At 36.0% G+C, this 20,273-nt stretch overlaps 1 protein-coding gene and 1 pseudogene across 1 annotated transcript; both read right to left on the minus strand.

Annotated features, from left to right (window-relative positions):
- Nucleotides 1–121: 121 nt before the first annotated feature.
- LOC121997643 (mannosylglycoprotein endo-beta-mannosidase-like) lies at nt 122–18,328 on the minus strand. Its single transcript, XM_042552163.1, has 11 exons — nt 18,115–18,328; nt 15,441–15,579; nt 13,714–13,941; nt 10,270–10,328; nt 4,537–4,585; nt 3,890–4,120; nt 2,739–2,908; nt 2,447–2,651; nt 1,599–2,249; nt 1,295–1,522; nt 122–1,214 (listed from the first exon to the last, which is right to left on the minus strand). Exons 1-11 carry the CDS (start codon nt 18,285–18,287, stop codon nt 429–431), a joined length of 2,919 nt encoding a protein of 972 aa, XP_042408097.1. The 5' UTR covers nt 18,288–18,328; the 3' UTR covers nt 122–428.
- On the minus strand, nt 16,248–16,424 carry LOC121998907 (annotated as a pseudogene).
- Nucleotides 18,329–20,273: the final 1,945 nt, after the last annotated feature.

Genomic DNA, 20,273 nt, shown 5'->3' on the forward strand with positions numbered 1-20,273 from the left:
ATATATAATATTTGGCATAGCACAATTTTTTAGAAAAAAAAAACAATTTCCTCCAAAATTTATTTTTTTAAAAAAAAAAAATCCAGTCCTCGTAGTTTGAATGTTCAAATCTATATCAAAATTTATAGAATTTTCCAAATTTATTTCATTTCCTTAAAAGCTTTTAGCCCAATTCATAGAAGATCAGAGAGTAGTTTAGGATATCTCACAACTCTAGATCAGGCCAATGTCATTGTTCGACATCTAACAACTTTGAGCACTCGATCGATCGAGCTTAGCCACATACTACAACTTAGGACAATCATTCCCTCAATCGAAGACTTTACTCGAACCACTAGGTAGCCTACACCAACATTATTTGTCAGGGAACATGCTCAATTACCAGCTAAAAGGGTTTAATAAGCTGTTCTACCAGCTGGAGTTGGAGTTCAAAAGATAACCAGATCTTCATGATAATTCCAACCGCTAAGAGTGATTCGCGGAGTGACTCCCGAAGGAACCTCGAAGTCAATAGTCACATTCATTGTTTCGCCGGGAACAAGGGAAAAGTAGTTGTCGGAATAATGGACTGGGAGTATTCTCGTGTCTTCAAATTTCCTTTGAACTTCCCTTGCAGCATGAACTGAGAAATGAAGGAAAAAGGCAATTCCTGAATCTTCGCCGTTTACTTCAACCACGATGGGTGCATTGACTGGCCTCGAGAACCCAAGGGCTCCAGAAAATCTCCTTAGGATGCCGCATTGGTTTTGTTCGGAGGTCATGAACTCAGTTGATGTATCCAAATCGCTAAAACCGTCCTTTTTGTCATCCATTGTCTTGCATATTAGACTTCTAGAGCTTTTTGATAAGTTCTTTAATCTCATATTGACTTTGTAGGTTGGACCTGAAATAAGAACTTCTGAAGTAATCTCAAGTGGTACTCGCTTTTCTCGATATGGCTCCAATAACCTGAAGTCTTTGCCAGGCAGATGTAACCAATAAAAGTTCCGAGATAAGATGGCAGAATCCAACACTCTGAAGAGCTTGAGAAGGAGAAAATAAACTGGGCGTGCATTCTTTGAATCTGGATACTTCAGTTTGACAACTTCTACTACTTGCTTGGGCGGTACCACGATTGTTTCGGTAACTTTGTAAAATGGGCATCCTCCCTCCAAGTCCCAGACCGAAACTTCTATCGCCAGATTTGAAAGTTCAGCCGAAGTTGTATTCACAACCTAACACATGAAAGATAGCTCTTGAGAACTTCAAGAGATTGAAATTAATGAGGACAAGGTTTGAGCTTGATCTTCGGTACCTCTATGAAATAACTAGCAAGATTAAGCTGGACGTGAATTGGCTCTGCAGCACATCGACAAGCGAAGAAGCCTGCGGTTTGGTCAAGAAGATGATCATAAAACTGACCCCGGAGGCCTGTCCAAGGATTTTGAGTCTTCCAAATTAGCACACCCGTGTACTTAGTCCACATGCGAGACGTCCAACCCTCGAGTAGGGCTCTGTATTGGACATAATTGACAAGCTGTGCCTGAAACAAATTGAACAAGGGCATTGCTGAAAACAAACTTCGACAGATATTGACGTAGAGAGAGAGAGATGATCACCTTGTCACAGAAGTCGTCCAAGTCTTTCGGACACCCATAATCTGCAATCTGATCATGAACTTTCCCTGGCTTTGAATATGGAATGTATTTGTGATAGGCCCATATAGGGTTTGGAATTTCCTCTATGTAACCATCAGAGTTCTTGTTAAATAGCGGTATTAACCATCCTTCTGGTGGCATTGTGGACCTGATTGTAGCTGCTACTGGCATTCCAACAGAACCAACCTCAGGATTGAACCCATAGGTGTAAAAATTATCCTTGAAAAAATTCTCTGGGTATTGTATCTCGTAAGGCCCATCAGTAAAATCACCCTTTCCGTCTGCAAAACCATCCCACATAGATCCTTGTATGTAAACTCGTGTGCCATCAAGATATTGACTTGGGTCCTTCATATCATCAATCAAATCTTTTGTCGTTGCATCAAACAAAGGATGGAGCTTCAGGTCACTTTTTAAAGCTGTATTTATATCTTCTGGAGGAACTTGTTCGTTACCACCGACCCAAAGAGCAAGACTAGCATAGTTCCTAAGGAGTTTGACAGTATCCCTTGCACATAGCATGAAAAGGTCATGGTCCAAAGGTCCATCAGGATTGGATACAGGTACACCTCGTCCATCAACATCTCCTGTTATCCAAAATTCTTGCCAAACCTGTATAGAAAGAGTTTCTAAGACACATTAGACAAAATTTTAAAAAAAAAAAGCACTATCCCTTGCCAAACAAAAACATCCTACATATCACAAAGAGAGAGGAAAGGCAAGGAATGGTTTTCTTGACAGTCTAAAAAAACCAGAAGAGATGGAAAACAAACCAAGATTTATAACTTTCAGATAGCAGATCATCTTACCAGCAACCCATACTTATCACAATATTCATAGAATTCTGGTCTCTCAGCTATTCCACCACCCCAACATCGAAGCATGTTGAAATTCATATCTGCATGGAACTTAATGTCGGTCATGTATCTCCGATTTGAAAGCCTCAAAAGACCATCCGATAGTATCCAATTTCCTCCACGGATGAAAATTTTTTCTCCATTCACCTTGAACAATCTGTAAAAGAGTACAAGTTCAATGTAGTCCATAATGTTGGAAACAGAGAGTTCAACTATACAACAGATTTTCAAATTCAATTCGTACCTACCACCAGTAGCATCATCTATAGTACTTTCAACTTTCCTGAAGCCAAAACAATGGCTCCATGAATCAGATTCACCAAATCCTTTAACTTCAACTGATATCTCAACGTCATATAGTGATTGCTTACCCATGCCGTTTGGCCACCATAGATTAGGCTTGTAGAAGAACATCTGATATATAACAAGTATCAGTGGCTTAATATTGAAAAATCACTGTCCACATTATATAGAAGATATGGCAATTTCAGTGCATAACTACGAAGATAGATGCTTCTAATGCTTGTTGTCTGATTACTCAGTGTGTTAGATACCAAGCTTAGAGGAAGTCTCTAAAACATGCCACAAGATTTTAAGTGTAAATCTTATGAAAATCTAACAAAAAGAAGGTAATTGATTATTCCTATCAATTTTGAAAGGATGTTTGTCTGGATATATCGTTATGGATATTACTATGATACTTGTTTAAACTGATTGATGAGTGAGTAGTATTACTATGTAGTAGTTTACTAAATCAACTAATGATGAAATTAAAACAATAATCTAACATCATATTTTGCTTCTTTTTTTTTAAACCAAAACTGGCCAAGGCCAAGTGTCAATTTATGAAATGATAGTGTAAAGGAGGGAAAAGGATGAAGGCATTAAGCAACTACCTACAATGCAATCAGTGTGTCATACCATGTTAATCGTGTCATATGGTTTGTGTCATTTGGGTTAATATAAACCTATATGAAAGCATAAAACTAATTATATTATTTTAAAATAAATAATTTAAGTATAAGATGAATTAAAATGTCTAAAGAATTATAGAATATATGACAAAAAAGATTATTGAAGTTTTTCTTACAATTAATTTACATTGTAAAGATGAACTCAATATTATAAAGTCTACGTAGGCAGAGGATGACGCCCTCAAACAATAGAGAAAGAGCCTCTAGAAGGATCTCACAGCTTTGCGCAAAAGAATTGGAGTTGGTCTAGAAAAACGGTGTTTATAAATTGCCAAGTCATCAAAGTGAATAACATTGTCCATGTTACTTAATAAAACTAGCTTACAGCACATACTACATAACTATCATCACAAGTATAAACTGCTTAAAATCAAAGAGCATAGGTAGAAAAGCAGCTAAAAGAATACAAGAATATACACACCGGTGGTATAGTGAACTGGATCAGGGTTTCTGGTGGAACTGACAACTCATAAGATAGAAGATGTTCGACCAGGCAGATGTTCTCCTCTATTTCAATTTTAACCTGGAGAGACAATATGCACTCTGCAAGCCATGAACTTTTGTTTTCTAGTTCAAGAGTAGTGTGCAGATATGCTCTCTTGAAGTTGTCAAAAAAGGTTGAGACCAAATGTGGATCAGAAATCTTCACAGGCTGCCTCAGAAGGAAGAAACGATGAAATATACCACAAAAATATTGGAACCTAACTATGCTGTCACAAATATTCATATACAAACTATAAATTAGTTGGAAATTCAAAAGAATGCCAATAACTTACTAATGCAAAAGAAATGCAGAAAGACATGCATGAAACCACTAACACCATGGCTGCAAGAACTAACATTGGCCATCACTAAATCCAACTATACTCTGATGCTCACTAATGAAGTATAAGATTAAAAGAAAATATAATGTGTGACAGAACATAGGTATAGTATAAAAAATGTAGAAGAAATTCTGGGATAGGTATGAAGTATACTGTAAGACAAAAACCTAATGTGTTTGTAGCAAGACAATAATTTATAGAAAGAAGCATGCTGACTTCACAAAAAAAACATAATAAACCTCACCCCAGTAACTTGAATTGATACTTCATCCCAAATCCCAGTGTTCCTATCTCTGCATTTAAGTGAAAAATAGATGTAAGCTACCAGAAAATCCAAAATATACAGCTATTGACTACGATAAAAGTATGAAACCAACAAAATTATTGTAGCATGAGCTAAAAAGGTAAGGCGAATAAGCAGCATTAGTGTGAAATTTCCATTTTACAACTCTTAGCCGCATGCATAAAACAAACTTGTTGCAAATTTAGCATTTTCTTGGCTTTTGTAGGATGTTTTGGCTATTTGAGTACTTCTCACCTCACACTTCGGATTCTCTCAGCGCTAAACTCTCTCAAGCGCAACATTAGCCCCCAAACTTAGTTTTGTCACTTGAAGGAAACTGCTGATTTTTTATCTCACAATACATGCAATGTTTTGTGTTTCAAGTAACTACTTGATGGTGATTATCATTACATTACAAAAATATCCAAAGGTGGAATAATAAGTCAAACAGATTTTTTAGCAGCAGCTAGTTTGGGAAAACAATATTAGCCCTTCGCGTGGAGTTATAAATTATAATATTATAGTAACCTTACTCATATTCAATAACAAGTTGTGTCTAACAATATAAAACTGAAGCAACAACACACTTTGGTGAATCTTACCAACACTAGCCGAGCAATGCTAATATTAAAAAGCTTACAAGATCTACATTTTTACTACAAGGCATGTTTTACCATGTGGATGAAGCACAAGTGAACAATTGGTTTTATCAATATATAATATCTGTTATTATTGAAGTCAGAAAAAGACAGAAAATTAAGAGTACTATTTCATTATGTGAACACCACCAGCAGTCCATTGGTCACATGAACAAAACTTTTCATTTGCAATACATGCTACACCTTATCAACTCCTCTTCAATTTGGGTATGTCACAGTTACTCGAATCATTCTTTACCTTACAGCAAACTAAAAAGGCAAAGGTATCTAGTGATTATCAACTCATACATCCTCCAAATAAGTATATATCGAGGTTCGACCTTGTGAGCATAAGTGGTCTTGGGAACTGAAAGGATTTTCCATAAGATGTTTCTAAAAGAGTATTTAATAAACTTAAAAATCAATGGTCCAAATAACGCTTGGAGGCTGGTTGCCAAAGCACTAATAAGTATGGCATATTGGTGGGTACCGGCACACATAGCACATCTGAATGTAATGAAACAGAATAACATTGTAGTCCTGTCATACCTCACAAGCATATTCATGGCCTGGTGAATGCTGTCTACTACAAATAACTTGGGCTTGAGTATTTTTATTCTTAGCCAAAGCCACTCCATATCGGTCAACATTTGTGTTTCAATCTAAAATTTTCATGATTCGTACAACAATAATAATAAATGGTGCCTGACTACTAGAGTCATTTATGTGGATCATTTCCTGCCGTATATATCATTTTATTGTGATACGTTGGATGAACATAACTCATGAATGGATAACAAAACCAAAGGCACAAGTCCATCTTAACATGGCAATCTGCTTACAGACATGGCTTGCTTAAGAATATATCGACAAATATGCACTTACTGTAATTTTGGAGAATTTTGAGTAAATAAGAAAATATATTAACCTACATAGGAAACAATGGAAACCAACACAGTGCTTCCATTTAACAAAAATGTGTAAAATAAGCAGGAGTAGGCATATCTTTCTCAAAGTTAATCAACAAAAATGTTCTATCAATGCGGAGTTGGGAGCAACATCCAATCACCATCACATGTTACTGCAGAAGTAATTCAACATCCAGGGACTGTGATAACAAGTGAGAAACATCCACACTGGACGGAAGGTTAGAGTCGACAAGCACTAGTACAAGTACGTAATGATTTTGCTGAACAATCTGGGTCTCCACTGGGAAAGGAGCCTGCTGTCCATCATCATAAAACAAATACATTGGTAGGCAAGGAGAGTATTGTAAAGAGGGATGATGACTCGATGTGCCCTAAGATAATTGAGAATGCAAAGGTGTTAATCGCTGCAGAAAATCCAATGAACACTCATCATCCAGTTCCGGAATTACCAAAACCGGTGAGTCAAGTTAATGAACAACCGGCTGTGGAGATAGGTGTGGGAGTTGCTTCTCATCAGGTTGTTCAGAAGGGTAAGGAGGCTCTCATAGAGGATAATGATCCACCGCAAGGGGGCCACAGGAAATGGGACGTCCTGTATCAGAGGAGAAGCTACAAAAGACAAAACCAGATTCCTATGGTGCAACAAAATAGGCTATTGGAAAATGTTATTGGCCTCCCTATTCCGGAGGGAACTCAGAAAACATATCTTCAGTTACTTGCAGCAAAGGAAAGGCCCTAGCAACAGAGGTTGAAGTAAGGGAGGACGAGAGACCAAGGGCCGTGGCTGGCTCATTGCGTCGGCCTGATAAACAGCAGAGACTAGAACAAACAGCAGCACCATGTAATACAAATACAGGGCTGCAGCATACGCATACCTCTGGAAGGCTTAAGCCGTTTCAGGCCGCATGAAGATCGGTTCTTGGAACATTCAAGGCCTTAACAAAGGCCTCAAGCAAACGGAGGTGGAGTCCCTCTTTTGCAGTGCGAAGTTATGTATATTGGGTGTGTTGGAGACAAAACTATTGGATGAGGGATATCAAAAGTTGAAGTTACGTCAGTTCCAACATCTACAAGTGAAACAACAAGACAACCAAGGGAGTAGGAACCATATACTTCTAATTTCGGATGACTAGAGGGTTGATTTGGAGGAGACGGAGTAGCATGAGCAATTCGTTCACTGTCAAGTCCGTTGCAGGATGTCTCGTAAGCTCGTTGCAGTCACGTTTATCTATGGTCAAATTACCGAGGTGGGGAGGAAGGTCTTGTGGGAAAGGCTTCAGCACATTTCTGCAGATAAGGGAATGCCATGGTTGGTCCTTAGGGATTTTAATTCTTACTTAACGGTTGAGGACAAGTGTGGAGGGTTACCAGTCACTCAACATTGCATTGCGGATTTTCAGAATTTTGTGAGCCTTGCTAGATTGGAGGATTTATCGTATACAAGCTAAAGATGCGCATGGACAAATGTTAATATATGTAGCAAATTGGATCGAGCGCTTATTAATAGAGAATGGTTAGATGCTGAGTTACAGAGATTCGCAGAATTTACACCTCCTGGGTGTGTTTGGTTTCGATCTTGGGTGAAGGAGTCCGAATTCAGAAGCCATTCAAATTCTTCAATATTTGGACCCAACATGACTCGCTCTCACAACTAGTAGAAATGAAATGGGTGGAATACAAGCAACAATTGGAATGCAGCAACAAACAATATGAGCTCTCACATATCTTAAAGACTTTGAAATCAGATTTGAAGAAGCTAAACGCTGAGCATTATCAACATATATCTGTCTGAGCTGCTGCTGCCCGAGTATGGCTAGAGGAGGCACAAGGCGATGATTTATTGCATGGCTATATCACATATGACTGAGGATTACAAGGAGTTACAGCAAACTGCAGCTCGTCGAAATGTTGCAAAACACTCTTTCTCTATGCAACGTGCAAAGATTGGCTACTTCAAGCAAGTGGACCGAAACTCTACTTTTTTTCATGCTCTGGTAAAGCGTAATAATAAATGTAAAAAGATCATTGCAGTGGAGAAGCCAGATGGGCATTTGGTGAGGTGGTCAACGTTTTCACAGAGCACTTCCACCGCCAGCTAGGGGAGATTGTTGACCACACAGTAGATTTTCCTCACTCTTGCATGACATTCGGCCAGAAAATTCTAAATTCCTGGATGGGTATAGCTCTAAATTCTTCAAGCACTCTTGGGACATTGTGGGGTCGGACTTCACTATTGTGGTTATGGAGTTTTCACAAATAGGAGATTGAATCACGCTCTGATTGTGCTTGTCCTGAAATCAACCCACACTAGCATGGTGACAGATTATAGACCGATCTCTTGCTGTACAATATTCTGCAAGGTCATCTCTAAGATATTGGTTTCGAGATTGTCCGAGGTAGTAGAAGGGATAATCAATTTCTAGCAACTTTTGTTCATGGATGTCTCATTACAGATAATACCCACCTGGCACAGGAGCTCTGTCGGAGATATCACAGGAAGCACATCTCTCTTAGATGCATTATGAAGGTTGACCTTCAAAAGGCCTTTGACTTAGTTCATTGGGAGTTTCTACGTGAGGCGCTTATTGATTTACAATTTCTTACAAAGTTTATATCTTGGATAGTGGTGTGTAACCACTACATTTTCTCTAGCCATTAATTGGGTCTTTTGGATTCTTCAAAGGGGCAAGAGAACTACGACAGGGGGCCCTCTCTCTGCTTATTTGATATTCGGCAGTAGACACAGCAGTACACGGACAGTTCAGATTTCATATTTCATCCTTGGTGTGGTCATCACAGATTGGTGCACTTGGCGTACGCGATGACTTATTATTATTCAGTCGGGGGATAAGGCATTAGTAGGGGCATTATCTTCTTGTTTGCAAATGTCTGGGGTAACTGCGGGACTTAGCTGGAGTGGATGACTCAACGCGCATGTAGCTACTTTCTCTTATGGGCTTCGAAGAGGGGACTATGCCCATTTGATATTTGGGAATACCGGAGCATCTACGGATATCGGATTATAGCCCACTCCTTGACTCTCTAGTAATGTTGGCCAAAGAAGACACTTTCTTATGCGGGAAAGGCACAACTCATCACCTCGGTGTTACAAGGAGGGAATGCTTTTGGCTCTCTATACTTCCTATCCCCTTGATATTATTGGTCGCATTTATAACATTTGCAGGTCTTTTATGTGGGCATCCAAACACCCCTAGTGTCTTGGGCGAATATGTGTCGGCCCAAAGAAGGAGGAGGATTAGGGTTCCGCAACATAAAAACTTGGAACCTTGCCTTACTGGCTAATGTACTTTGGCGGATATAGGCAAAAGAGGATGCTCTTTGGATCAAATGGGTGCATCATACATATTTGAGGCGAGCGAACGTATGGACTTGGGAGGCGGTGCACTCGGATTCCCCGCTGATCAAGCGGTTGTTGCAGATCCGTGACCTCATCCTTACGGCTATTGGGTCGCCGTGAGGTGCTATTCAGAAGTTGGCAGATTGGTTTGAACAGGGCAGAGTCGGATCCAAGACTTATGACTTCTTTAGGCATCTTAGTCCTAAGAAGCCCCGAGTAACGACAATATGGAAGCCCTACATCCAGCCTAACCATGCAATTACACTTTGGATGTTGGCTCAGAGGCGACTTCCCACCAGAGACAAACTAGACTACCTGCAGGATCGGTGTTGTGTCTTTTGTAGGCGGAAGATGGTGTCACAGGAGCACTTGTTCTTTGAGTGCCCTCATATAGCGATTTTATGGCGGAGGGTCAAAGAGTGGCTACATATGGAGTAGGAGATGTCTACCTATCGGCCGATGTTGCGAGTCTTTGGGCATGTCTTCAAAGGAGACCGTTATCTTGACTAAAGTCAGACACCTTGCGATGTCGGTTTTGATACACTTTGTATGGAGATCTAAAAACAGTTGCGTCTTTGATGAGGGGCAGTTGGAGAGTGAGAAATTTTTTAGAAATGTACAAATTCATGTTTATTAGACTTTAGGAGTGTTTTCTGATATAACATCAATATTGGATGTGAATATCATTGAAATTGTACAAAATTTCAGTTTGCAATGCCAATCAACACAGAAAGATTAAAGAATTAATAACAAAAATGATAGCATCTACCTTATTGGAGTCATCCAATCCCAGCCTTGAACATATTGAGCAGCAACATCTTTTCCAATCTGATACAAGGAACATGCTTGTCCACTTGTCAGCAAAGGCAGTTGTATATCCTTCTAAATTCTTATCTTTTCAAAACTTAACTAAATTCAGGTAATCTGAGACAGCATGTATCTATTTTGGGTGGTTAGCCCGTCAATGTAAATTAAACCACGGTAATGGAGCAATTCAGAACATTAAATCAATAAATGCAACTAAGTTAACACAAATAAAAGCACTTGATTTGATTTAGCAAGTTACATTTAGGAATAAAATCATAGTTAGATTGTGTTTTCCAAATCACTAAACCAATAAACTCTTCCATATACTAAATTTCAATTCATTTAAATTTGAGGAAGAAAAATTCACAACTTTGTTTACAAGACCCCATCTATGCATCTATAGAGAGTATAGGCATAGTGTACCATAAGCAAGGATTGAAATCTCGTACCGAGCCGATCAAAACGGCAGAAACATTTCACTCCGTCTGCCGACCGGCACTAGACCCAGCGGAAGCGGCAGAGGCGTCACATGACCCCCACGCCTGCGGCAAAGGGGTCGACCCCAACGGTTGCGTCGGAGCAATCACACGTCCTTGCGGCCACGCCAGAGCGGCCGAGCCGCACGACCCCACAGCCGCACCAAAGCAATCGTGCAACCCCAACGACCGCGCCCCCATGGTCGTGGCGAGCCCACGCGTTGGGTTTTTAATTACAACTGAGTTTTTTTTAACTAAAACTGAACTTAGTTTGATTATTTGAATCAATTCCTAACTATGATAGGGATAATCCAAAGAAGTTTAATTAAATCCTAATAATATTATCTAATTAATTATATATATTATTTATTTTAATTCTAAAAACATATAATAATTTTTTTTATTTATTTATCTCCTAGCTATGTTATTATTTTTTAAAAGATTTAAACAATCCCTAACTTAAAATAGCCAAATATATTTCTTAAAATCCTAATCGACTTATCTCATTAAAACATATAAAAATTTATTGAAAATTCTATAAAACTCTAATAAAATTCTAATAAAATTTTATATATCCCTAAAACCCTCCACAGAGGCCGGCCTCAGTGTCGCGATGCCCTCCGCGGGTCATCGCAATCATAATTTTTTTTAGTTTTTTTGGTTTAGTTTATTTTTTTATTTTTTAAATGTGTTTTTTTATAAATAAACTATTCTTAATAATAGTTATAAAATAGTAAAAAATTATTTCAAAATTTTAAAATAATTTAAAATTTAATAAATATTTTATAGAATAATTTTTAAAAATTAAATAATTTTAAAATTAAATATAAATTTAAAATAATCTAAATTTTTTAAATATATATATATAATTCTTAAATATTTCAAATATATTTTCTAAAATTAAAAATTTACAAATACATTCAAAAAATAATAATTTAATATTTTCAAATAATTTTATAATTATTTTTATCCTTTCAATGATTTTATAATTTTTAAATTTAGTTTTGAATTTTGAAAATTACTTATTTTAAAAAAAATATATAAAAATTTATTAGACATTATCTTATGAGAAAATATTGAAATATAAATTCAATGTCTCAAAATATAAAACATATCTAATAATCAAATATTAATAAAAATAATATTTATTTATATTTAAAATTAAAAATAAAAATAAAATTATATCGGCACCGCATGATATGATACCGAAACAATATCGTTCCGGTCCGGGACTGAAACCTCAGCACAGGTTGAGATTTTAAACCTTGACCATAAGAAGAACTGGTACGAAACTAGTCCAACAAATAGTAACATAAAGTAGTCTAACACTCCTTGAGCTGGAGTATAACCATCAACCATGTCTAGCTTGTTAATAGCATAATCAAATGAGAAAATGTTATAGGCTTAGTGAAGTTATCGTTTTGTTGCTTGCCCAAACCAAAAGAAACAGAAACAACCATGTAGCATAAATGCAAACCTAAATTCAACTATATTATGTGAGAGCAAAATGATATCCTCAGAATGAGCAAAACCAAATTGATTTTACAAAGAATGTTAGAAACAAAGTTTAAAATCTAGACCCGTGTCGAGGGTTAGGTCAGGTCTTGGACTAGAACAATACAGTTCCAATATAATAGTGTGGTGTGCCAATATAGTTTCAGTATTTTTTAACATTTTAAATATATATATTGATTTTATTAATATTTGAATATTAAATATGCTTTATATTTTTATATTTTGAAATGTTGAATTTATATTTCAATATTTTATCATACGATAATACCTATTAAATTTTTATAAAAATTATTTTAAAAAATAAATAATTCTCAAAATTCAAAACTAAATTTTAAATTATAAAATCATTTGAAAGGTTAAAAATAATTATAAAATTATTTAAAAATCTTAAATTATTTTTTAATGTTTTTGTAAATTTTTAATTTTAAAAAATTTATTTGAAATGTTTAACAATTATATTTTTTTTTAAATTTTAGATTATTTTAAATTTATATTTAATTTTAAAATTTTAAAATTATTTTATAAAATATTTATTAAATTTTAAAAATATTTAAAAATTTTGAAATAATTTTTAATTTTTTATAACTATTATTAATAATAGTTTATTTATAAAAAATTATATATTTAAAAATAAAAAATTAACTAAACCAAAAAATCATGGTTGCGATTGACCTCTGCAGAGGTCATCACGGCACCATAGCCCTGTGGAGGGTTCTAAGAATATATAAAATTTTATTAGAATTTTAAATAAATTTGTATATGTTTTAATGGGATAATTCGATTAGGATTTTAAGAAATATATTTGGCTATTTATTTAAGTAAAGGATTAATTGGGTCCATTAAAAAAATAATAACATCGCTAGGAGATAAATAAATAAATAGTTTATTTTATATTTTAGAATTAAAATAAATAAAATATATATTTAATTAGATAATTTTATTAGGATTTAATTAAGCCTTGTTGGATTATCCTTATCATACTTAAGAATTGATTGAGATAATTAAACTAAGTTTAGTTTTAATTAAAAACCCGACAACACGACCTCAGTACGGCCGCAGTGGTTGGGGGTCGCGCGACCCCTCCGCCGTAGCCGCGGGGGTCGCGCGACCCCTCCGGTGCTGCCGCAATGGCGGTGCGACCCCTCTGCAGCAGCAGCAAGGTCACACGACACCTCCGTCGCGACAACGGGGGTCACACGACGCCTCCGCAGTTACTGACCTGGTGTCAAGTCATGCCAGTCGGTGGGCATTACAAAATATTTCGCCCATTTCGACCGGCTAAGCACGAGATTTCAATCCTTGCTTGAAACAACAAATTTAAAAAGAAAATACAATTAGCCAAATATAAATTAAATCGTATTATTTTTTACTATGAAGGGAATTAAATAAAAAGATACTTAAGGAAATGCTCAGACCTCATGATCTCCACCTTGTCCACCCTCAGGAGGTATGCTACCAGGATGATCAGGAGGATGAAGGAGAACAGCAAGCATATTTATTCCATTCTGGTGAAGTATATCAGTAATATCCAGTGAATGCCTTCGGAACATCCCTTTGGAAAGATTCTTTTTGTGACCATTCAAATAGACATCCGCTGAATAATTAATTGCTCGGAAGTTGAGATGTACATGTTGATTTGCTGTCTATATTAGGAAAGATACAAAATTACTGAGATTGCAAAGCTAACTGAAAGGAAATGAAAAATCAAAATCAATTACACAACATTTTCATCAAAATGATTATATTACTTATTTAATGGATGACGTACAAGAACTATACCACAAGGACGTGTAGACATTATCAGATTAAAAAGAAGACTGTTAGAATTTTTAGTTAATAAACGAGTGTGTGGTAATTGTGAGAATGGTAGACATCGTTGAGTGCATTGACATCTTCAAGTTGTGTTTCTCCCAACTATTTAAAGTCAGGTAAACACCTCTGAGTGTCCTTTCCGTAATGCACAATCTACTGATCCACTTGATTTAGTCAATTCCAGTATTTGGGCCCTAGTCTGATTCTTGCTTTTTTACCTCGAGTTCCTTTTCCATAATCAACAATCTACTTGTCCACTTGATTTAGTCAACTCCACTATCTGGGGACCTAGTTGGATTCTTGCTCAGTTTGCTTCTCATTATTTTCTTATTTTAATTGATGACTGCAGTCATATTATATGGTTTTTCTTGCTAAGATCTCAGTCAAAATACTCAAATGTAACTTTGTATTTCAAACTTCTTGTCAATATATAAAAAAAAGTTCAATTATGCAGTGCAATTTTATTGAATATGAGATGCCCTCAAATAACCATTCTAGTATTTCAGTAAGTTATGTAACAAGATGGGTATACTTGATATCTACAAATTTTGGTTTTTCATGAAGTGAGCAAATCCAAGCAGCTACTTAATTCCCCAAAAACTGGTTTTCCAAGAGCAAATGAATCATATTGAAAATTAATTGTCATTAGAGATGCTGTGATGATTAAACAAATCTCCATTCCTTTACCAGTTCTAGATCAACTTGTTGATTTCTTAACTGACATCATGTTGTACCATTTTCTACTTTGAATTCCAAGCTAAACGGTAGGAATGGTTGATTACCATGTTCTAACTTGACAGGGGGGTTTGTGATAATATTGTTCATACAACAACAACCAAGTCTTTTCCCACTAGGTAGGGTCAACTGTGTGATAATATTGTTCATATAACAATAATATTCCTTGTTTTTTTTTTCTTTCATGAATTATGTAGCGTAAGAATATCTAATATCTATACACTGCACAACAGAATCTCTTATTGGTCAAACAGTACTTCCTCCACATCAACTGTCCATAAAGTATTTATGAATTTCTCTGTTTACATCTTGGTTATGTCATCTATGTTTAGAGAAAACTGTTGTTTGCTATCATTAAGAAGTACATCCAGTACTGATAGTGCACCAAAGTGTCAGCAATGAGGAGATATAACAGGTTACCACATCAATCATCCTTCATCTGCCAACTTTAATCAGAAAGGCTAAGCTAGATAGAAATATATGATGAAAAAGAATATTTCATTCAAAGAAGGATTATTTAAAACCAACTTCACACTGAATACTCTATATGGTTGCGGCAAAAACAAAATTAAATGAAGGATGAAAAGAATGTTACCATGTTATACTCAAAGGTCGTGAAAAACCAAAATGTATAGTATTCCCTCCCTGAATCTGCAATATCTATTATTGCTTCATTGTTTTGCCCATAGAAAGGATCTGGCACCAAGTTGTTCTTCAGCAAAGTTGTCAAAACTCTGTCCGAGAGAAGAATAATATAAAAACTAAAATTGTTTCAAGATGTCAAAAAAGGGTATCTAGGTTCACTGTTAGAATGCACATGAATTTTCAACCAAGCAATCATGAGTTGTAATAAAGCAATTGCATCAGTTTATCCTATAGGAACCATTAATTTTCAGATTTGTTTTGCAAACATATCAAAATACTATATATACATGGGCTAGTTCATCATGACATAAAACATAAAAAAACTTACTGCCACTCATTCTTGTACATGGATCACATGGACAAATAGTAAGAATTGTGTTGTGGTGTTCTAAATGGTGAGTCATATGGCATCTGGTGAAGCATCCACTTAGTTTCCACCCCTACATTTTTTCCGATGCATGGATCTTACTGTCATAATGGGCCCTCACCTTGCATAACTACATGCCACTACCTATGGTTCTATACCATATGAAACATAAAAAGGCATGATATGGGGCCTAAGATGTAGCACAGCGGTTGAACAATTCTCACCCGGTAAAGGTATTCTGGGCAAAAGAAAATAAAACTAAAAAATGGATTAAATAAATGGGATCATAATCCCTTTTTATAGACTAGCCATCACGAACACGCATTGCATATGTAATATAATGCATAAATACGAGTAAATTAGTGTCTTAGACCTATAAATTGGACTTGGTAAGGGTGCGCCAAGCCCATGCAGTAGTGAAACACAAGGGCGACACTCGAAAACCCTAGCAGCAAGCTACTGTAATGGACTCTCCCTCATAAAAAATTAATTTAATTTGTACATCAGATATTAAATTGATAAGAACAGATACTACACTTGATCTTAGACAAAGGCCGAGAAAGGTAGGCTTTCTAACATCGCCGGCTCAAGGTATTTATAGAAGCTTCTCTACTCGTAGTGTTGTCAATTCTAAGATGTGACACAAAAAAACCATGGCAGTGCATATCTTTTATATAAAAAACAACCAAAGGAAATTACTAATAAGCCTTAAAATTATTTTTAGTGTGGAAAGAAAAAAGGACATTAACATAATTTCATTTTGGGTTTTACCAAAATTAGTTATTAAAGGGTCTAAATTCTTAATTAAATAGTAAGATTAATATCATGACTTATTCTTCATAAAATAATCCGTCAACTTATCCAAGTAAAAGATTTAATTGACTTTCTCTATAACAATGCATCCTTAAAGGTCCCACTTATTTATAAAATATAAACCTAAACAATTCTCCAATGAATTAGAAAATTAACAGCTTAAAAACTTAGAACAATTTTAAATAGAATTAAAGGGGTTTATTAAAGGGGTCTTGCTCTAAAACCAAATTGTAACACACACCATGTACTTGACATCAATGAAATATAGACCATTTTAACCGATAGTCCATACTATCATCCCTACAATCTATCGCATGGTGATATTGACTCCAAAGTAGCTTAGCTTCCCTCAACTGTGAGCATACCAAATTTGGAGTTCTTATGAAGAATCGAACCAATTCATTATACGTGTATGCATATACATAATCCGGTTCAAGCAATGTCACGCTCATAACCCAATCCCACATTTCTAACTCATTGCGTTTCTATTTGTTCTTGCACCCTGTATCCTAGAATCTTACAATGAGTCATAACTTCTTTGAGTAATTTGCTTGGCAATCCCCCCTGCTTTCACAAATCAGGCAGTTACAAATCAAATCAACATTCTAGATAGGCAATTGTGGATAGATTTTTAAGAGGCGCATTTCTTCCACATGGCAAAAATTAATAATCCGTAGCACAAAGCCAAATTAAGTATACCGCGTCAAATGGAGATGTTAATTTCTACAGTTTTTCTGGAAAATCCTATGATAATTTTTCAACACCCATGGTTAAGTTTCCATTTGCTTTTCATCCATGCAAACATGATTGAATTGAGGCCATTGGACCTAGTTTAGGAAATTTAGTTACTTAGTTTGTGAAAATACATGAACTTGGAAGTCTAATTTACTAATTGAAAATTCACTAAAGCACTCACTTCTCCAATTTCCTAAGAATTTTACAGATGTTGCATTTATTACTGTTAGTTTCTTAAATTTCGGTTAAACTGGGATAGCAAAGCACATTCCAAACACAATCTGGCTATCCAGTTCCACATTGAGTAGCACACATAAATGAGACTGCCAATATATGTTAGGATTGAAGATATCAGGACTTGAATGGGCACTAGCCATAGGGAAATCATTCCAACAAACCGCATTCTTAATAAACATTGGCGCAACAAAGATGTCATTTGATACCTAAGTCCGGACTCGATACTAGGGATAACTAAATTACTAAAAACAAACCGCATTCTTGAGCAACAGGTGGCGCAACAAAGATTCTTTTGTTACCCAATTCCAAGGATTCAAGAAGCCAGAACACGAATGAGGCCTAGGGATTTTGCAACTACTCCAACAAACAGCATCCTTGAGCAACATTGGCTTATCAAAGATGTTTTTTTTCGTCTCCGGATTCCGTCGAAAGTTCCTTACCAAGCATGAAGAATAGAAGGGCGGCGACTTACGTGCCGGGAACTACGGCCTCCATCCACGGCGCGCTGGGGCCGGCGGGAGGGAGGGTCGTCGTCAGCTGCACGCCTGTCGCGGATACTTCCGTGGATCTCGCCGCGAGCCACCCCGAGTCGAGCTTCGTCTTCCCCATCTGAACTCGCGCCGTTTTCGAGTCTCCTCGCCCCATCTCGCTGTCGAGAATCGAGATCGCTACTGCAGAGAAAGACAAACACTACTCTATCATTCTTTCAGAAAGAAAATGCACTCCGCCCCTTAAAATTTTAATAATACCAAATCGCGCCCTAAGATTTTAACTCTCTACAGAGGAATCAAAAACTGTAAAATGCATAAATAAATAAATAAATAAAATAAAATTATTATCCAAATTATGAGAACAGTTTGTTTGAACCACAGATTTCTCTGAAAATATAAATTTATTCTGAATATAAATAAATAAATAAATAGCGTTATCATGGTCCATAACCGAGCCGGACGACCAAGCCGTCCGCTACGGATTGCATTTACTTGGACCGGAATCGCGCTCCCGCCATGGGTGGGTCCCGCTTTAGCAAAGGGCCGAAATCTGATCAGGTGCAGGGAGGCAAACAAACAAATAGCTGTCAGGTCACACTCGCTGCGACACGTTGCCTACTGTGTCGTGCCAAGCGCCAACCACCAGAAAAACGAAATCCATGGCGGTGGTCTATCTTCGGCGGTAAACAGCGGATCAGGAATCTGGGTGGGGACCTCGAAATACGTGGGCGGACCACACGGAAGCCAACTAAACTCCATTACCATCATGAGCATTCCGTTTCTAGATTTTTTTTTCAGCGGGATCCCTTTATTTTTATTATTCATCTCAAAGGCACCTGTACCATTGGCATAGTTGGTATTTACACTTCAATTAATTTTGGAGTCAATTGTCACTCCAGTATCCTGTCAATTGTCAATTTTGGAGTCATAGTTGGTACTTGATCGGTCACTATCTAATTTCCAGTTAGAATTTTCCTAATCAAATATTCGATCAATTTTTATCAATTTGACTATTCTTTACATTTAATTGATCGATCATTGATCATAGGATAATTGTGTCAACAATCTCTCCAATTAGATGATTACATCTGCAATCTCCATATATTGTCAAACATCAAAACTCAATCATCAATATTCAAGCTTGAGTCGACTCAAACTTAGTCAATCAGGTCAATTTTGGCCGAAGGATATTGCACCAACAAGAATTGCTCAATACATTTGAGAGACAAAAAGCAGAGAAAAAATATGCACAAGGTAAGTTGAGTAATTGATCCTTGACACAGATAGACTCATCTTAGTTAGACTCAGTCGTAGTCAACTAAGTAAGGAGGTATAGTCATAAAAAATGGGGGTTCAATGGACCAAATCTTTCAATCAATCGAACCAATGGTTTTGGTGGATTGATGAAAAAATATTCTAGTAGAGTGAGAAGGCGTACAAAAAAATGAGTCATAATGACTCAATGCATTTGAGAGACAAGAAGCAGAAAGAAAATATGAACAAGGTAAGTTGAGTGTTTGGTATTTGAGACAAAGATAGACTCGTCTTATTTAGACTCAATCATAGTCGACTAAGTAAGGATGTTCAATCATAAAAAAATAGGGTTTAACAGATCAAATATTTCAATCGATCAAACCAATAGTTTTGGTGGACTAAAATCGATATCGAGTATTTAAAACAATGTTATCAAAATCGCGAGTTTACTTATTAAAATCGAGTAAAATCGTGATAAGATCATGTATTAAAATAAAATTGAAGCAAAATCGTAAAATCGAATCAAAATCGTAAAATCGCATTTAAATTTGTAAAAACATGATTTTTGAGATAATTTTATTGATTTTGTATCGTAAATAAAAGGGAATTATTTTGAACAAAATGATATCGTTTTGGGACGATTTTAGATTTACATTTGTCTATGAATGATTTATATTAATTTGTTATCTTGTGTTTTATTTATCTTTAGATTTAAGTTTATACTTGAATTTATGTTTATGTTGTATTTTCATGGTAAGTATTTAGTTGTTTAAAAATTCAAATATGTGTAGTTTATGATTATATAAATTAAAATGTTCTATATGTAGATTTATGTTATAATTTGGATTAAAATATTTAATGATCAATTAAAAATAATATATAAGGT

The sequence above is a fragment of the Zingiber officinale genome, chromosome 6A, assembly GCF_018446385.1.
Source record: "Zingiber officinale cultivar Zhangliang chromosome 6A, Zo_v1.1, whole genome shotgun sequence".
In the NCBI taxonomy this organism is placed as follows: Eukaryota; Viridiplantae; Streptophyta; class Magnoliopsida; order Zingiberales; family Zingiberaceae; genus Zingiber; species Zingiber officinale.